The 20,834-nt window shown below is 43.1% G+C and overlaps 1 protein-coding gene across 4 annotated transcripts; it reads right to left on the bottom strand.

Annotated features, from left to right (window-relative positions):
• Window positions 1-1,381: 1,381 nt before the first annotated feature.
• LOC139576278 (transmembrane protein 138) lies at window positions 1,382-19,684 on the bottom strand. Of its 4 annotated transcripts, none has more exons than XM_071402186.1 (5): window positions 19,576-19,684; window positions 5,096-5,741; window positions 4,710-4,881; window positions 2,473-2,548; window positions 1,382-2,104 (listed from the first exon to the last, which is right to left on the bottom strand). In XM_071402186.1, exons 2-5 carry the CDS (start codon window positions 5,221-5,223, stop codon window positions 1,986-1,988), a joined length of 495 nt encoding a protein of 164 aa, XP_071258287.1. In that variant the 5' UTR covers window positions 5,224-5,741; window positions 19,576-19,684; the 3' UTR covers window positions 1,382-1,985. The 4 variants fall into 4 exon arrangements, with proteins under 4 accessions (XP_071258287.1, XP_071258283.1, XP_071258286.1 ...); XM_071402182.1 differs by having other exon boundaries at window positions 19,258-19,660; XM_071402185.1 differs by having other exon boundaries at window positions 19,318-19,660.
• Window positions 19,685-20,834: the final 1,150 nt, after the last annotated feature.

Here is a 20,834-nt window from a genome sequence, read left to right as displayed (position 1 = left end):
GGGCATGCTTATTTAAGATGGTGAGGAAGGCACTTTTAAAGAATAGCCAGGCATCATCTACTGACGGGATGAGGTCAACGTCATTCCAGGATAACCCGGCCAGGTTGATTAGAAAGGCCTGCTCGCAGAAGTGTTTTAGGGAGCGTTTGACAGTGATGAGGGGTGGTCGTTTGGTCGCAGACCCATTACAGATGCAGGCAATGAGGCAGTGATCGCTGAGATCTTGAATGAAAACAGCAGGTGTATTTGGAGGGCGAGTTAGTTAGGATGACATCTATGAGGGTGCCCGTGTTTACGGATTTGGGGTTGTACCTGGTAAGTTCATTGATCATTTGTGTGAGATTGAGGGCATCAAGCTTAGATTGTAGGATGGTACGGGTGTTAAGCATGCCCCAGTTTAGGTCACCTAGTAGCACGAGCTCAGAAGATAGATGGGGGGGAAATCAATTCACATATGGTATCGAGGGCACAGCTGCGGGCAGAGGGAGGTCTATAGCAAGCGGCAACAGTGAGAGACTTGTTTCTAGAAAGGTGAATTTTTAGAAGTAGAAGCTCAAATTGTTTGGGTACAGACTTGGATAGTAATACAGAACTCTGCAGAGTATTTTTGCAGTAGATTGCAACACCGCCCCCTTTGGCAGTTCTATCTTGGCGGAAAATGTTATAGTAAGGGCGTATGGGAAGAGCGGGGAGGGGACCACAAGTAGACTAGAGCCATTGGCCTCACGCGGGAAAGCATGCTGACGCGAGAGAGGGAACGCCCACTTACACAGACAGGAACCTTGACTATTTTTCCAATTGTAAACTGCTTGAGTAAGACATCTTGGTTTATCCACCATCCTTGCTGACACCCTCATAAACACAGGGCTTTCAGTGACATCACTGCTGTCAAAAACACTGACCTGTGTGTGGGCTGTAGGCTAAAGACTCAATCCCTGATTAATCCCAGGTATAAAAATAGATCCCTGTCTGTGGCTCTATGAAAGCAAGCATGTGTATGGTGTATTGTTGTGTACATTTACTGTCGAGCACTATTTATGGGGTGGGTTAGGAGAGATGTGGTATTAAATTGACTGAAACATCCAGTTTTTTCTTCGGTAATATACAGACTCTGACGTAGGTCTTTAGTCCCCTATTCTGATAAATACTGTATCTGCACAGCATACATTCTGTTCACCCAAATTGTTTTTGGAGATTTTGCATGTGACTGTCTAACGGTTTGTCTTTTTCCATGTGTAAATCCAGTACATAGGGTCATAAAAAAAGGTAATCTCATTCACAATGCCGAGAGCTTGTGACGTAAATTGATGTGTCACATAAATGTGTGCTTATGCTGAGTGCATGTGATATAGGATTAACATTGGAAGTATTTACTGAAAGGGATACTGAGCACAGACAGTGTGTATCAGTGTATGCACTGTCTGGGTTTTGTTTATTACATTTGTACAAAAAGCAGGAAAAAAGTAAGCATTTTAAAACACATAAAACATTGTTTTTCTTTCCAGTCATCTTCACACAAAAAATCTGGCACACAAACTCAAATCAAAAACTCAAATCATCCTACAAAACAACAAAGATAATAATTAAATTTATAGCTAAATGACACAGACAAACGCAGTCACAAGGTTACACAGTGTGAAAAAAAATATATACAACTTGTTGTCAATGTCACATCAAACTATGAGTTCTCAAATTTTAGCATCACAGTCATCTTGGTTTAACATTCTGTCCATTAATCAAGGCCCTAAACCAGTTTGCCTCTTACAGTACATCTGGCTTGCCCTGCAAAGTGACTTGCAGAATCTCATTTTTCACCCTTCTTGTTAAAGTTTACCCATGTCTTCCCTCCATATAAGCCCATGCCTGTGCACTGTAGCGTCTATTTCAGCTCTGCATGTAGCAGTGTCTCTCTGTGTCCGGGGGAAATGGAGGGGTCAATTTTGGATCTGTCCATTCCAGTTTAATCTCCACACACTGCTCTTTGCTCACTGGCGGGCCCTGGCATTGGCAAAGGCGTCTCTGAGCCAAGGCGAGTCTTCATAGAGCCGAGGGTCACCCAGGTACTCTGTGGTGCGCTTGTAGAAGTAGTAGTACAACACGGACGCTGCACACAAACACACATCACCAATGAAAGACTGAAGTAATTTGGTTTTGAAACAGAAAAGACAACTATAAATCCTCTTAACCAATTAGTAGATAAAGGGAATGAAAATCAGATCCATACGGCCCCTCAAGGGTCAACTTGGTACCTACCTACTACGCTATACAAATAAAGCGTGTGAGAGCTGTGTGTGTGTTGGTGCATGTGTGTTTGACTGATGTAGTACTACACACCTTCAAAAAGTATTTACCATGTAGCACTGATCTCTACCTTATTTGATTTAATGAAGGCATTCAAGATGGATTGCGTTTCAGGCCTAAAAGGTTTCCTAAAATGTGTTTCAGTAAGTGTGTGACCAAAGACAGCCTCACCTATTCTTTGGAAGACAAAAAGCACTTGGAGACCATCAGTCCACACATAGCGGTTTGATTTTAGCCAGCGTAGATTCTGCAGAGATAGACACAACCCAATGCATCATTCAGTTTGAGGGATAGCATTCTTTCACTAAAACATATAATAAACCATAAATTGATAGTAAATGATAATACACATGTAATAAACAATTCTGAGTCCTACAGAAAACTTGAAATTCCATATCCACAAAGTAAAATATCTCTCACACATATCAGGTTAGTGGCAAATGTAATTTCCCCCTGTGGATTAATAAAGTATACTCTCATCTTATTTGTGGCTAGGAGTGAATCCACTTATGACAAAAGCTCAGTCATAGTTGGTTGTCAGGGAGTTTCCTGTACATCACAGCTCAGGCTAAATCCCCCAATTGCCTGTAAGAAAGATCAGTTCCTCTACAGTACATCTCTCAAACCTCAAATTCACTGAATGTTGATCGCCAGGCTATGAACAGATCCTATACCTTCACACACGTGCACATTTCTATAATAACTAGAAATCAGAACTATCCCCATGAAAATAGGCAAGACACACACTCACACACGCAGGCTTCACACATATATGCGCACATGCAGTATATACATGGACGTGCATTTGTCAGAAAGTGTGTAAGCTACATTATCTCTCTCACTCACACACATACAAAGGAAGGTCGTCAAGGACTCTAGTCAACTGAGCCACGGACTGTTCACTCTGTTACCACCTGGCAAGCAGTATCGGAGAATCGGGTCTCAGAACAACAGGCAGCTACTACCACCAGGCCATCAGACTGCTGAACAGCTAAACCCAGCTGTCTACCTGCACCTTAGAGACTATTTTCATCTCAGAGATGATCTGCACTTTAGAGATTATTTGCACTGACTACCCACACATCCAACCATTGCACAAAAACATACACAAACACATTCACACACCCACACAAACGTCACATTTTTACATTTGAGTCACTTAGCAGACGCTGTTATCCAGAGTAACTTACAGTTAGTGATGGTGGGACAACCACATATGGTGGGATAATCACATATCTCAGTCATGTGATTATATATATATATATATCTCAGTCACTCTGCAGTTCTATTAAATACTATTTATTCCACTGCTAGACCAAGTCCCTTCACTGCCCACTTTATATTTGTAAATGCAGAGTAATAATGGACTGTTTTTACAATCTAATTTCCCCCCAACATCGGACACCCCTTAACTTCAGACACTCTCTAGCGGTTGGAGGATTAAATCACCTTGAGCTCAACATTTAAATGGACTGGAAAATAACAGTACGTTTTGCGACTAAGACACCCTTCTAGCTAGCTGACTACTGATTTTCATTGCAGTTTATGTAAGTTAAGTTAGGTTTTGAGAGTTTTCAAAAAAGTAATATATGTCCCACACATTTTGTGGGACACTGTATATTGTAAAATTCTACTGCACGACACGACACACCACACATAATTTAATATCCAACTTTTTACCAAAATTATTCATACTCATTTATATGTTATTATTAAACATAAGATTTATCTATAAAATAAATAATGAGACATTATTTGGTTACAACACTGAAGAGGATGTTGATGAAGAACCATTTTTAAGAGTTTACAGGAGGGTGCACCGGGCTACGGAATGATAAGTTGACAGGCAAGTCATTTTTTTTTTACTGGAAGGCTAGCCAACTATCTAGTAAACACCTTGGATATGAGGTTGGTGTCTCTTTTTGAACAAAATTAAAACGGATACATCTTGTAATTAAACAAAATAGTAAGGAGGACAATAACTGGGGACCATATGCTGATAATACGGGACATATTTTCTTTGCTAAACCGCTTATCAAAAAGCTGATAGTAGCAGTATTTCCACAGAAATGTCAAACATGCTAATTGCTAACCTGTTAGCTAACATTTTTACGACACCAATAATCACAAAACATTGATGGCTTGATCACAAGATAACACTGTTGAAGATAATATATTTCTTAAACGCTGTTGAATATGCCGGTAATACGGGGTGTTACGCTATGCATACTACCTCTCTTGTTATTTTGACTTGACTCTTTTGGTTGTTGATATTGACTAATGTACTGCATTGTTGAGGGAGCTAGCACATAAGCGTGTCGCTGCACCTTTCATACCTGCTGTAAACTGTGCATGTGACGAATAAACTTAGATTTTAATTGACACACATACATACACACACAGCGTACCATGATCCAGGAGTGTAGGGAGATGCTGAGGGTCAGGTAGAGGGCAGAGAGCAGCAGCAGGGCCCTGAAGCGCTCCAGCAGCAAGGACACCAGGCCCACCTGGAACACGTAGGTGTTGAACAGCATCAGCAGAATGATGATCAGGTTAAACAGGATGGCTATGTCCTGGATACTGAGAGAAAGAGAGAAGCTTCCATTTAGTTACAGTTACGTTAAACGAATGAAGATACATAATTGGACACACACACACACACACTGTGCAGAGGGACCAGAGTTGAGAAACACTGCTTTTTACATTGTGTCAATCCCCTTTTTCTCCCACCCTTAAATAATGAATTTACATCAGAGTCAACCCTCCGGCTCTCCCATCCTTCCCCGCGTCTTACATGAAGAGCACCAGCTGGACGGCGGGCGCTGCCCTCAGCAGCTCGCTGAAGGAGTTGACGAACAGGTCAAAGGTCAACAGGCTCAGCTGGATCAGCAGCACCAGGGAGTAGTTGTTGGTCTGCAGCATCTCCGGGCCGAAGGCTGGGCGCCCGGGCTATGTGCGGCTCCAAGGAGGATCCAAGGTGGCGCACACTCACACACACGCAGACAGGAAAACATACACACATGCAGAGGTGCCAGCTGCCGGCTTGAGCTTCTGCACGGCAGCTTGATGTGTCCAATATATGTGTTTACGTAGAGCAGATGCAGGTGCAGTGCGTTTGGTGTTCCTAATTAAGGACTATTCCACTGACTGAGGAGCTCTGTGGCCTTCTATCAGCCAGAGACAGAGAGCTCTTCAGAGAGGTCTCTGAAAATGCTATTGTTAGCTATCAGCATGTTGAAAGTGGAGAGGGTCCTCTTTCCAGCCCAAAAGAATAGTTCCAGCCCACAGTAAAATCGTTGTAGCACACAGTTCCTTATGGCATGGTGTTAGCTTTGAACACCTACAGGCAAAGGTGACAGTCGCTTTCCAATAGGGTGTTCTACCCGCATCACCTTTCTACTGGCTGTAAATCCATTCCACAGCTACATTCAACAGAGACTCTGTAGTAGAGAAAAACAGAGTGAGCAGAGAGTAAACAATAATACAGTGGTAAAAATATATCTGTAATAACTTAAGCAAAATCAAATGATCCAAGGCGGAGTTTATTTTTATAAGGAGAATGGAAATCGATCCTCCTTCCCAGATGTTTTTTTTTTGGAAATGGTGTGAGAGGGAGACATATGAGAGGAATTAATAGTCTTGGTTGACCCAACTTTGTTTTTACATATTGTAGTGTTACACAAGGTCACTGGAGGGGAAAGACTGTTACATAGACAGGCAGGAGGGCAAGCAGGCAAATGCCAGGTCAGGACCTGGATTAAAAATGTAATTTCACTGAGTGGAGAAATCTTCACTGTCTGAACTATTCCCCTTCTTACTGATACTACCTAGTGCGTACGTCTGTTTCCCAAACATAAATACATGTACTGTACACACGCACGCACACAAAGGGTTACTCAAAATACTTGATATGACTCTGTTGCATGAACATCCAGTACAATATCACTGATGGTCCAATCTTACGCATCTTATTCGGTCTGTTTTTTAATTTCCCAAAATATGAATACCCTAAACTTGTCTAAATGTGACATGACATGTGTGGATATACAGTTGTGGCCAAAAGTTTTGAGAATGACACAAATATTCATTTTCACAAAGTCTGCTGCCTCAGTTTGTATGATGGCAATTTGCATATACTCCAGAATGTTATGAAGAGTGATCAGATGAATTGAAAATAATTGCAAAGTCCATCTTTGCCATGCAAATGAACTGAATCGCCAAGAAACATTTCCACTGCATTTCAGCCCTGCCACAAAAGGACCAGCTGACATCTTGTCAGTGATTCTCTCGTTAACACAGGTGTGAGTGTTGACGAGGACAAGGCTGGAGATCACTCTGTCATGCTGATTGACAGACTGGAAGCTTCAAAAGGAGGGTGGTGCTTGAAATCATTGTTCTTCCTCTGTCAAACATGGTTACCTGCAAGGAAACACGTGCCGTCATCATTGCTTTGCACAAAAAGGGCTTCACAGGCAAGGATTTTGCTGCCAGTAAGATTGCACCTAAATCAACCATTTATCAGATCATCAATTACTTCAAGGAGAGCGGTTCAATTGTTGTGAAGAAGGCTTCAGGGCGTCCAAGAAAGTCCAGCAAGCGCCAGGACCGTCTCCTAAAGTTGATTCAGCTGCGGGATCGGGGCACCACCAGTACAGAGCTAGCTCAGGATTGGCAGCAGGCAGGTGTGAGTGCATCTGCACGCACAGTAAGGCGAAGACTTTTGGAGGATGGCCTGGTGTCAAGAAGGGCAGCAAAGAAGCCACTTCTCTCCAGGAAAAACATCAGGGACAGACTGATATTTTGCAAAAGGTACAGGGATTGGACTGCTGAGAACTGGGGTAAAGTCATTTTCTCTGATAAACCCCTTTCCGATTGTTTGGGGCATCTGGAAAAAAGCTTGTCTGGAGAAGACAAGGTGAGCGCTACCATCAGTCCTGTGTCATGCCAACAATAAAGCATCCTGAGGCCATTCATGTGTGGGGTTGCTTCTCAGCCACGGGAGTGGGCTCACTCACAATTTTGCCTAAGAACACAGCCATGAATAAAGAATGGTACCAACACATCCTCCGAGAGCAACTTCTCCCAACCACCCAGGAACAGTTTGGTGACGAACAAAGCCTTTTCCAGCATGATGGAGCACCTTGCCATAAGGCAAAAGTGATAACTAAGTGGCTCGGGGAACAAAACATCAATATTTTGGGTCCATGGCCAGGAAACTCCCCAGACCTTAATCCCATTGAGAACTGATGGTCAATCCTCAAGAGGCAGGTGGACAAACAAACCCCCACAAATTCTGACAAACTCCAAGCATTGATTATGCAAGAATGGGCTGCCATCAGTCAGGATGTGGCCCAGAAGTTAATTGACAGCATGCCAGGGCGGATTGCAGAGGTCTTGAAAAAGAAGGGTCAACACTGCAAATATTGACTCTTTGCATCAACTTCATGTAATTGTCAATAAAAACACTTATGAAATGCTTGTAATTATACTTCAGTATTCCATAGTAACATCTGACAAAAATATCTAAAGACACTGAAGCAGCAAACTTTGTGGAAATGAATATTTGTGTCATTCTCAGAACTTTTGGCCACGACTGTAGAGCTATAAGGCCGTGTCTAGACTTGACAATTCATGCAGCTTTAGTATTCTGATCATAGCGTTCTGATCGCGTAATTCCGAACGGGTCACGCACCTACACCTACATTTAAAATGTGTCTACCGTGTCCACAGTGTGTCTGGATTCCTATGTTCAAATGCCAGTATGCATTCTACAAATGATTTGGCGCTACGCTCAAAATATCCCACGGCTGACAAGATACAAATAACAAGAACTGGCATCATATTTGGGTCTAAATTATGTTGTCTTTCCATAGGTGTGTACAATACTTTAGGTGTGCCTGATTTGGCTTGCCCGGCACAATAGTACCCATGGGATAGTTCTAACAGCGCAAACCCTCCCCAGCCGACACGCCAATGACACCAGGTGAGCTAAACCAAGCAACTGATTTCTTTTTTTTTTTTTTTAACAATTGACCCAGGTCTGACTGACACTGTCTGTGTCCAAACTAAGATCACTTCTTAACAGGGTTGGTTTAGGGACTGTATACTGTAATTTAATTAGTTAAAAGTAAACTGGCCCGACTCGACACAATTAACAAGACCTGACCTTTGCACCTTGAAAAAGTCACTTGTCTGGTCTGAGTGGCACAATGGTAACCTCACCGCTACTGTCACCTGCTGGGAGTGTTTCACAAACGGGACAGGATTGTGACTGGATAAGCCTGTGTGTTATGCTGCCCCATGCCATGCTCACAGAAGTAAGGCCCTGTCCAATACGGACACTTGGGACATTTGAGGGATTAAACTATTCACTCGCTCAGTCATGCTGTAACCAGTCATGGCCATAGCCAGTCATTGCCATGCAGTCTAGCGTATTTCCACCATAGGAACTGGAGTTATGGCCTTGAGTGTTGACTTTGACTTAGAGTGTTTAATGCCTAAATTGGATGCCCCAATGAAGGGGAGAAGTAGTTCAGAAGTGGGATCTTTCTTTAAGATAGATGATTAGGCAATTCTTACACCTTTCTCCTGAGGTGTGCACACCTGCACTCTTCCCCACACATTGAAAATAATTGGATTGTTGTAGCTAGATTGGTTTTCCCCACTATATTTCTTACACTAGTTTCCTTTCAAATCCATTAACGAAAGTGATCAAGTGCTGAAGATCATTGGGACTCAGAGATGGTCTGCTTTATACTATAGCATGGCCTACTGGATTAAGACCATTGACCTACTGTAGCCTAGGCCTTTCCAGCTGCAAGAGCAGAGAAGCATATACATAACCATGACCCCATTAACCTATACATGTGTTTACCCTTTAACAACCCCTTCTGTTAGAAGGAGCAACATAACAATGATGTTGTTGACTTATGACCTCTTACTTTACATAGTCATGACATTCAGTACAATGATACCTACAGTAGTGGTATTTAACTAGGATATATGCTGTAGTCTTACATTCACTCTGCTTGGGAATCAAGGCTTCAAGTGTTGTGGCCTCCAAGTGTAAAAAAGATGACCAAACCGGGCTATTATGTGATCTGAGTCCTATCCATCACAGATTGACAGCTTGTCATGAATTGTGACTTAAAATTGGTATGTTGGTGGCAGCGGTGGGATCAAGTTGTGCGGTGGATTTTTGGAGCGAAAAAGTACCAGCATATTCACAAACCATACTTATCAAAAATATAAATACAACATGTAAATTGTTGGTCCCATGTTTCATGAGCTGAAATGAAAGATCATAGACATTTTCCATACGCACAAATACCTTATTTCTCTCAGATGTTGTGCACAAATTTGTTTACATCCCTGTGAGTGAGCATTTCTCCTTTACCAAGATAATCCATCCACCTGAGGTGTGGCATATCAAAAAGCTGATTAAACAGCAATATCATTACACAGGTGCACCTTGTGCTGGGGGGAAATAAAGGCCACTTTAAAATGTGCAGTTTTGTCATACAACCCAATGCCACAGATGTCTCACGTTATGAGGGAGCGTGCAATTGGCATGCTGACTGCAGGAATGTCCACCAGAGCTGTTGCCAGATAATTGAAAATGTATTTCTCCACCATAAGCTGCCTCCAACGTTGTTTTAGAGAATCTGGCAGTACGTCCAACCTGCCTCACAATCGCAGACCAAGTGTATAGCATCGTGTGGGTGAGTGATTTGCTGATGTCAACGTTGTGAACAGATTGCCTTCCATGGTAGCGGTGGGGTTATGGTATGGGCAGGCATAAGCTATGGACAATGAACACAATTGTATTTTATCGACAGCAATTTGAATGCACAGAGAATCCACAGCCATCACCTCATGTTTCAACATGATAAAGCACACCCTATGTTGCAAGGACCTGTACCCAATTCCTGGAAGCTGAAATGTCCCAGTTCTTCCATGGCCTACATACTCACCAGACATGTCACCCATTGAGCATACAGTGCATTCGGAAAGTATTCAGACCCCTTGACTTTTTCCACAGCTATTTTCAGGTCTCTCCGGAGATCGGGTTCAAGTCCGGGTTCTGGCTGGGCCACTCAAGGACATTCAGAGACTTGTCCTGAAGTCACTCCTGCGTTGTCTTGGTTGTGTGCTTAGGGTCGTTGTCCTATTGGAAGGTGAACCTTCGCTCCAGTCTAATGTCCTGAGCGCTCTGGGGCAGGTTTTCATCAAGGATCTCTCTGTACTTTGATCGTTCATCTTTCCCTCGATCCTGACTAGTCTCCCAGTCCCTGCTGCTGAAAAACATCCCCACAGCATGATGCTGCCACCACCATGCTTCACCGTAGGGATGGTGCCAGGTTTCCTCCAGACGTGACGCTTGGCATTCAGGCCAAAGAGTTCAATCTTGGTTTCATCAGACCAGAGAATCTTGTTTCTCATGGTCTGAGAGTCCTTTAGGTGCCTTTTGGCAAACTCCAAGCGGGCTGTCATGTGGCTTTTACTGAGGAGTGGCTTCTGTCTGGCCACTCTACCATAAAGGCCTGATTGGTGGAGTGCTGCAGAGATGGTTGTCCTTCTGGAAGGTTCTCCCATCTCCACAGAGGAACTCTTGAGCTCTGTCAGAGTGACCATTGGGTTCTTGATCACCTCCCTGACCAAGGCCCTTCTTCCCCGATTGCTCAGTTTGGCCAGACGGCCAGCTCTAGGAAGAGTCTTGGCGATTCCATACTTCTTCCATTTAAGAATGATGGAGGCTACTGTGTTCTTGGGGACCTACAATGCTGCAGAATTTTTTTGGTACCCTTCCCCAGATCTGTGCCTCGACACAATCCTGTCTCGGATCACTACGGACAATTCCTCCGACCTCATGGCTTGGTTTTTACTCTGGCATGCACTGTCAACTGTGGGACCTTATATAGACAGGTGTGTGCCTTTCCAAATCATGTGCAATCAATTGAGACTCCAATTAAGTTGTAGAAACAGCTTAAGGATGATCAGTGGAAACAGAATGCATCGGAACTCAATTTCGAGTCTCATAGCAAAGGGTCTGAATGCTTATGTAAATAAGATATGTTTCTTTTTTATTTCGCAAAAAGTTCTAAAAACCTGTTTTAGAAAAAGGGAAGGGGTCTGAATACTTTCCAAATGCACTGTATTTGGGATGCTCTCCATCGACATGTATGACAGTTCTAGTTCCCGCCAATTTCCAGCAACTTTGCACAGCCATTGAAGAGGAGTGGGGTAACATTCCACAGGCCACAATCAACAGCCTGATCAACTGTATGCGAAGGGGATGTGTCGCGCTGCATGAGGCAAATGGTGGTCACACCAGATACTGACTGGTTTTGTAATCCATGCCCCTAAGGTATCTGTGACCAACAGATGCATATCTGTATTCCCAGTCATGTGAAATCCATAGATTGAGGCCTAATTTATTTATTTCAATTGACTGATTTCCTTATATGAACTGTAACTCAGTAAAATCTTTGAAATTGTCGCATATAGCGTTAACATATTTTTTGTTCAGTAGAATAAGCCATTTCAGCATGGTATACCATGTCTATGACTTCACTCTACAATTGCCACGAAGGCTTCATGACCACTAACCCTATCGCCTCGATCAGATGACAGCGTCATTGCATCAATGCTGCGTGAAATAAGTATTTAAAAAAAATTGTAATCCAACAATTTTACTGGATATGTATGCAACAAAAGTTCGACATTCACCTTTGCTACTATTTCTGTCAAGTCTATGCATACAATTTGATGCGTATGTTGGAAATATCCGACGTATGCACCACACAGAACACAGACCTCCACAATGCAATGCTGCAAGAGCAAACACAGCGTTCTATTGGAAATAAATGTACTTCTGCTGTACCAAAACGCAATGACGCTGTCGGTCTGATCAAGGCGTATCTGTTTGTCTGTCAATTAGTCATCATCAGCCCTGCCCCTGTGTTTTGCGCAGTGAAGTAACATGCCTGGATTTGAACCTTTATTTATAGATTTTCATCAAACTGTCCGCTATTCTTTTCAGACAATTGCTTTCATTTTGGGGTGTAATTCTCATTTCTGGATAAGGCTTAAAATTCAGGATAAAATGTTGCTATGTCACATGATTGCACAAAACACAGGGCCCTAGTCATATTATCATTGGCCAGTCAAAGGCTGTGTTTACACAGGCAGCCCAATTCTGATATTTTTCCCAATTAGTGCCAAAATATCTAATCTGATGGGTCAAAAGACCAATTAAGTAGCAAAGGATCACAATTAGGCTGCCTGTGTAAACACAGCCTAATTGGTCTTTTGACCAAACACAGATCTTTTTCAGAGCTGATCGGATTCGTCAAAAGACCAATTAGTGAATAAAATATCAGAATTGGGCTGCTTGTATAAACGCAGAGAACGTTGAGTAGAAACGTTGAGTAGACAGGCACAGTGTCCACTGTCTCCGTCTCATTGACTGATACAATAAACCAATTATGGAGTGTTGTAGCTATTGCAGCTTGTGACAAAGCCAGGTAGACTACTATAGTCCTTACACTTGTTGTGATGGCATTCTGTGAGGCTCCACATGGACTCTAATGACCTGAGAAGCAAGTGACATATTTATAGCCTCACACTGCGGCAGGTGTAAGGTGGATTAGGACTAGTTTCACACACTGAAGACTCTAGGCCAAGCCTTGCTGGGCCGATACACAAACTATTGCTATAGTCGTAACCTAGTAAACTTACTCACAGAAGCACTTGAACAGTGACATAGCCTAAATTCCAATAAACTGTGCCCAATAATAACAATAATAGGCTACACTTTGTATCACCATTATAATTTGATACACAGAAAATTTGTCAAGACAAAGATTGTAATTACATTTTCTATGTATTGTTTTAAATGTATTTTCCCGGCTGATTGGACAATGAACGATTAGAATGTCACATAGCAACTCTCATTCAAACACTTGACTGTAAGCAAGGAGCCAAAAGCTGCTGGTTACAAGCCTAAAAACAAGCCATGTAAGGTTTACTATTGTCATTGTGCTGTTAAATTATGTATACTGAACAAAAATATAAATGCAACAATTTCAAAGATTTAATGAGTTACAGTTCATATAAGGAAATAAGTCGCCAGAAAAATGTATTAGGCCCTAATCTATGGATTCCCCTCCCCCCCAAGACAATCCCACAGGTGAAGAAGCTAGATATGTAGGTCCTGGGCTGGCATGGTAACACGTGGTCTGCAGTTGTGAGTTTGGTTGGAAGTACTGCCAGATTCTCTAAAACAATGTCAGAGGCAACTTATAGTGGAGAAATTAACATTCAATTATCTGGCAACAACACTGATGGACATTCCTGCAGTCAGCATGCCAATTGCACGCTCCCTCAAAACTTGAGACATTTGGGGCATTGTGTTGTGTGACTAAACGGTACTTTTTATTGCCCCCCCCAGTACAAGGTGCACCTGTGTAATGATATTGCTGTTTAATCAGCTTCTTGATATACCACACCTGTCAGGTGAATGGATTATCTTGGCAAAGGAGAAATGCTCACTAACAGGGATGTAATCAAATTTGTGTATAACACTTTTGAGAAATAAGCTTCTAGTGCATATTGAAAATGTCTGGGATTTTTTTATTTCAGCTCATGGGAACAACACTTAACATGTTGCGTTTATATTTTTGTTCAGTGTAGTATATTTTAGTTAGTTAGGCCTACAACCTTATATTGACATTGTACCCTACTCCCGTGTTTTCAAAGCCTTAGATTGTTAGTGCGATAATCTCTTTAAGAAGCAACCTGACAGCTTGTTGTCTACACAAAGTGGTGAGCAGTAGCGTCAAGTAAAATTGAGGATATCCTGAAAACCACAATATTGAAATTAAAACACATGATAAAATATAGTTAGTACCTGAAATGTCCCTTTTTGAGATGAAGATTTGTCTATCTGGCGTCTACCCGCGCGTAATTCTCTCCAAATTATGCACGCTCTCTTGACCATACACAACACAGCAGTAACACAGACCATTGGCACATACCCAACCTGCGCGTCTCCCATGGTGACAGGTTTTTTTCCGCGCTACATCCCTAATAGAAGGGCGCAATTTTTGTACAATGAAACAAACCTCTGCGGTCTTTTTCTATTGCAAACAAATTGCGCTCCAAATGTAGTAGGCAAACACCCGAGAAGACCCTACTTCAACGATCCTTCTGCGTTGCAATATGAACATCTTGGCTATTATCATTTAATAGATCAAAATTAAAGTAAGATAAACAAAAGGGTATCTTCATGGGGGTTTCAAATGTGATTTGATATTTTAAGGTCTGTTTGAAAATATCTAAAACGTCATATCCTTACATTTCAAATGATGCTGACAGTAACTTTGCCTTTAGCCGGCTATACACAAGATTACGGTAATGTATTACATGAAACCAACCCAAAGGTGAACCATTGCCATCTAGTGGCAATACAACGTTTAGACTTGACTATGATTAGGCTTTGCTCAGTACATTTAGCATTTAAGGATACTCAATTGTGCTTAAAAAACATTGATGCACATAGGCAATATGTTATCCCATTTCAAGTCAGTCTAATTTTACAATACAACAGTTAATATATCTCTTTTGAAATTAAATGAACATGAAGCATAATATGGGATGTCAGCCTAATGAAATAAATTGTTGGATACATTTTTCTGCCTACTATAAGTTTAAGAAACATTGCCTTGTGCCTTGGAATTCCGTTACCAAAAACCATGTCTTTAGGATATGTTTTAATTTCTCTCCCTCATGATGAAGGAGGATAATAAAAGTTCAAAACTGTAACTAGGTGACTCAGGAACATTCACTATCTTCTTGGTAAGCAACTCGTGTAGATTTGACCTTGTATTTTAGGTTATTGTCCTTCTGAAAGGTGAATTAATCTCCCAGTGTCTGATGGAAAGCCGACTGAACCAGTTTTTCCTCTAGGATTTTGCCTGTGATTAACTCCATTACGTTAATTTTATATCCTGAAAAACTCCCCAGTCCTTAACGAATGCAAGCATACCCATAACATAATGCAGCTACCAGTAGGCTTGAAAATATGGAGAGTGGTGTTGTACTGGATTTTCCCCACTTTGCATTCAGGACAAAAGTTAATTGTTTTGCCACATTCTTTGCAGTATTAATTTAGTGCCTTGTTGCAAACAGGATGCATGTTTTGGAATATTTGTATTCTGTACATGTATCCTTCATTTCACTCTTTCATTTATGTTAGTATGGTGGAGTAACTACAATGTTGTTGATCCATCTTCAGTTTTCTATCACAGCCATTAAACTAGCTCAGGTGGATCCTGTTTCCATTGATCATCCTTGAGCTGTTTCTACAACTTGATTGCAGTCCACCTATGGTAAATTCAATTGACTGGACATGATTTGGAAAGGCATACAACTGTCTATTAAAAGGTCCCACAGTTGACAGTGCATGTCAGAGCAAAAACCAAGCCTTGAGGTCGAAAGTTTTGTCCGTAGAGCTCCGAGACAGGATTGTGTCAAGGCACAGATCTGGGGAAGAGTAACAAAAAATGTCTGCAGCGTTGAAAGTCCCCAAGAACACAGTGGCTTCAATCATTCTTAAATAGAAGTTTGGAACCACCAAGACTCTTACTAGAGCTGGCCGCCTGGCCAAACTGCGCAATCGGGGGAGAAGGGCCTTGGTCAGGGAGGTGACCAAGAACCTGATGGTTACTCTGACAGAGCTCCAGAGTTCCTCTGTGGAGATGGGAGAACCTTCCAGAAGGACAACCATCTGTTCAGCACTCCACCAATCAGGCCTTTATGGTAAAGTGGCCAGACGGAAGCCACTCCTCAGTAAAAGGCATATGAGATCAGATCATGAGAAACAAGATTCTATGGTCTGATGAAACCAAGATTGAACTCTTTGGCCTGAATGCCAAGCGTCACGTCTGGAGGAAACCTGGCACCATCCCTATGTTGAAGCATGGTGGTGGCAGCATCATGCTGTGGGGATGTTTTTCAGCGACAGGGACTGGGAGACAGTCAGGATCGAGGGAAAGATGAACGGAGCAAAGTACAGAGAGATCCTTGATGAAAACCTGCTCCAGAGCGCTCAGGACCTCAGACTGGGGCAAAGGTTTACCTTCCAACAGGACAACGACCCTAAGCACACAGCCAAGACAACGCAGGAGTGGCTTCGGGGCAAGTCTCTGAATACCCTTGAGTGGCCCAGCCAGAGCCCGGACTTGAACCAGATCAAACATCTCTGGAGAGACCTGAAAAGCTGTGCAGCGACTCTCACCATCCAATCTGACAGAGCTTGAGAGGATCTGCAGAGAAGAATGGAAGATACTCCCCAAATACAGGTGTGCCAAACTTGTAGTGTGATACCCAAGAGGACTCAAGGCTGTAATCACTGCCAAACATGCTTCAACAAAGTACTGAGTAAAGGATCTAAATACTTATGGAAATGTAATATAATTTAAAAACAATTTTTATATACATTTGCAAAAAAAAGGGTTTTGCTTGGTGATTATGGGGTATTGCCTGTAGATTGAGGGGGAAAAAAACATTTTAATCAATTTTAGAATAAGGCTGTAACGTAACAAAATGTGGAAAAGGTCAAGGGGTCTGAATACTTTCTGAATGCACTGTATTTAGCAATCTTATGGCTATTTAGCAGTCTTATGGCTTGGGAACAGAAGCTGTCTCGGAGCATGTTGGTCCAAGTGCCGATGCCCTGGTACTGTTCACCGGACGGTAGCAGAGTGAACAGTCTATGGCTTGGGTTGCTAGCGTCTTTGGCAATCGTTCGGGCCTTCCTCTGACACCGGCTGATATAGAGGTCCTGGATGACAGGGAGCTCGGCCCCAGTGATGTACTGGATGTCCGCATCACCCTCTGTAGCACCTTACGGCCGAGGGTGGTGCATTTTCAATACCAAGCTGTGATGCAGCCAGTCAACATGCTCTTGATGGTGTAGCTGTCAAACTTTTTGATATTCCGAGGGCCCATGCCAAATCTTTTAAGCCTCCTGATGGTGAAGAGGAGTTGATTGGCCCTCTTCACGACTGGACAATGTTAAGTCCTTAGTAATGTGGACGCCAAAAAACTTGAAGCTCTCGGCCCGCTCGACTACAGCCCTGTGGATGTGGGCATGCTCTCCCCTCTTTCTACTGTAGTCCACGATCAGCTACTTGGTCTTACTGACGTTGAGGGAGAGGCTGTTGTCATGGAACCACACAGCCAAGTCTCTGACCTCATCCCTGTGGCTCTCATCGCGGTCGGTGCTCAGGCCTACCACTGTCGTGTCGTCAGAAAACTTGATGATGGTGTTGGACTCGTGCGTGGCCATGCAGTCGTGGTTGAATAGGGAGTACAGGAGAGGACTGAGCACACACCCTTGAGGGGCCCCCATGTTGAGGGTGAGATGTTGCCTATACTCACCACCTGGTCCGTCCAGTCAGGAAGTCCAGGATCCAGTTACAGAGGGAGGTATTCAGTCCCAGGGTCCCTAGGTTGGTGATGAGCTTGGAGGGGACTATGGTGTGAAACACTGAGCGGTAGTCAATGAACAGCATTATCACATAGTTATTTCCCCTCTTGTCAAGGTGGGAGAGGACACAGTGAATGAAATCACACAGTCATCCTGAACTCAGGGGCTTTCACACAACACTGTGTTGTATTCCTTGTATCGAGCATAAAAGGCATTTAGCTTGTTTAAGATTTCTGCACAGTTCTAAACAGCTCCCTCTGCAACTGGATCCTAGACTTCCCGATGGGCCGCCCCCAGGTGGTAAGGGTAGGTAACAACACATCTGCCACGCTGATCCTCAACACAGGGGCCCCTCAGGGGTGCATGCCCAGTCCTCTCCTGTACTCCCTGTTCACTCATGACTGCACGGCCAGGCACAACTCAAAAACTATCATTAAGTTTGCTGATGACACAACAGTGGTAGGCCTGATCACCCACAACGATGAGACAGCCTATAGGGAGGTCAGAGACCTAGCCGTGTGGTGCCAGGACAACAACCTCTCCATCAACGTGATCAAGACAAAGGAGATGATTGTGGACTACAGGAAAATGAGGACCGAGCACGCCCCCATTCTCATCAACGGGGCTGTTGTGGAGCAGGTTGAGAGCTTCAAGTTCCTTGGCGTCCACATCACCAACAAACTATCATGGTCCAAACACACCAAGACAGTCGTGAAGAGGGCATGACAAAGCCTATTCCCCCTCAGGAGACTGAAAAAATTTGGCTTGGGTCCTCAGATCCTCAAAAAGTTATACAGCTGCACCATCGAGATCATCGTGACTGGTTGCATCACTGCCTTGTATGGCAACTGCTCGGCCTCCGACCGCAAGGCACTACAGAGGGTAGTGCATACGGCCCAGTACATCACCAGGGCCAAGCTTCCTGCCATTCAGGACCTCTATACCAGGCGGTGTCAGAGGAAGGCCCTAAAAAAAATCGTCAAAGCCTCCATCCACCCTAGTCATAGATTGTTCTCTCTGCTACCGCACAGCAAGTGGTACCGGAGCCCCAAGTCTAGGTCCAAGAGGCTTCTAAACAGCTTCTACCCCCAAGCCATAAGACTCCTGAACAGCTAATCAAATGGCTCCCCAGACTATTTGTAACCCCCCCCCCCCCCCCCCCCCGCAACCTCCCATTACACTGCTGCTACTCTCTGTTATTATCTATGCATAGCCACTTTGACTACCCTACCTGCATGTACGTAATTATCTCAAATACCTCGACACCGGTGCCCCCACACATTGACACATTGACTCTGTACCGGTACCCCCTGTATATAGCCCCGCTATTGTTATTTACTGCTGCTCTTTATTTATTTGTTTTTCTTATTACTTAAAAAAATATATATATTTTGGTGTTTTCTTAAAACTGCATCATTGGTTAATGGCTTGTAAGTAAGCATTTCACTGTAAGGTCTACCTACACCTGTTGTATTCGGTGCATGTGACAAATAACATTTGATTTGCATCACTGGTCATCTCACGGCCGGGTTTCTCTTTGTAATCCATTATCGTCTGCAAGCTCTGCTACATACGACGACCGTCGGAGCCGGTGTAGTAGGATTCCACCTTCCTCCTATATTGTCATTTTGCATGTTTGATGTTGATGGTCGTAGTGGGCCTTTTTGTATGCGTCCATGTCTGTGTCTCGTTTCTTGTAAACGGTAGCTCTAGCTTTTAACTCAGCGTGGATATTGATGTGGTAAACTCCTCAATGCTATCGGAGGAATCCTGGAACATACCCCAGTCTGTATCGGCAAAACAGTCTTGTAGCCTCGCGTCTGCTTCATCGGACCACTTTCGTATTTAGCGCATCACTGCAGAGAATGAAATCATGGTCAGATTTGCTGAAGGGAGGAGGAGGGAGGGCATTTCTGTTGGTAGAATAAAAGTGGTCTTGAGTTTTAGCGCCCCTAGTGGAGCAGGAGACATGTTGTTAAAAGTGAGGTAGAACAGTTTTAAGACTCCCTGCATTAAAGTCTCAGCCCACCAGAAATGCTGCTTCTGGGTGAGCCATTTGTTTGTTTATGGTCCCACATAGTTTGTTGAGTGTCAAAGTGGTGTTGGCTTGTGGAGGGATGTTTTAATTTAACTAGGAAAGTCAGTTAAGAACAAATTCTTATTTACAATTACGGCCTACCCCAGCCAAACCCGGACGACGCTGGGCCAATTGTGCGCTGCCCTATGGGACTCCCAATCACGGCCGTATGTGACTTTGATGTGCAAACTTGTGAAACATAGACCTCTATAATTGGTTCAGATTTGGTCCGAACCAGACCAACCAAATGTGGTCATATTTGGGGACAGAGCTCATTAAAATAATAGCCAGTGTGTAGAATAATACCCAAGAATGCAAAGCAGGATATTGCATATTTATATTTTTGTGTAGCTATTTAGGATGCATCTCCATGAAGAAAATGGTATTCATAATGATGCATTTCTGGGTACAAATCAGGGAACCATGATGAAATTCAGTTTCCGCAATTCTGTTACGTGGTGTAAATCCACTTCACTAACTGTAGTTAAATGGTCACTGGTCACCCCCAAAGCCAATTCCTCCTTTTGTCATCTTTCCTTCCAGTTCTCTGCTGCCAATGACTGGAACGAACTGCAAAAATCTCTGAAGCTGGAAACACTTATCTCCTTCACTAGCTTTAAGCACCAACTGTCAGAGCAGCTCACAGATTTCTGTACCTGTACATAGCCCATCTATAATTTAGCCCAAACAACTACCTCTTCCCCTACTGTATTTATTTATGTATTTTGCTCCTTTGCACCCCATTATTTCTATTTCTACTTTGCACATTCTTCCACTGCAAATCTACCATTTCAGTGTTTTACTTGCTATATTGTATTTACCTCGCCACCATGGCCTTTTTTTGCCTTTACCTCCCTTATCTCACCTCATTTGCTCACATTGTATATAGACTTATTTTTCTACTGTATTATTGACTGTATGTTTTGTTTATTCCATGTGTAACTCTGTGTTGTTGTATGTGTC

The sequence above is a fragment of the Salvelinus alpinus genome, chromosome 5 (genome assembly GCF_045679555.1).
Source record: "Salvelinus alpinus chromosome 5, SLU_Salpinus.1, whole genome shotgun sequence".
Lineage (NCBI taxonomy): Eukaryota > Metazoa > Chordata > Actinopteri > Salmoniformes > Salmonidae > Salvelinus > Salvelinus alpinus.
The sequence above is the reverse complement of the archived record's forward strand: the minus strand, read 5'-3'. Positions and strand labels throughout refer to the sequence as shown.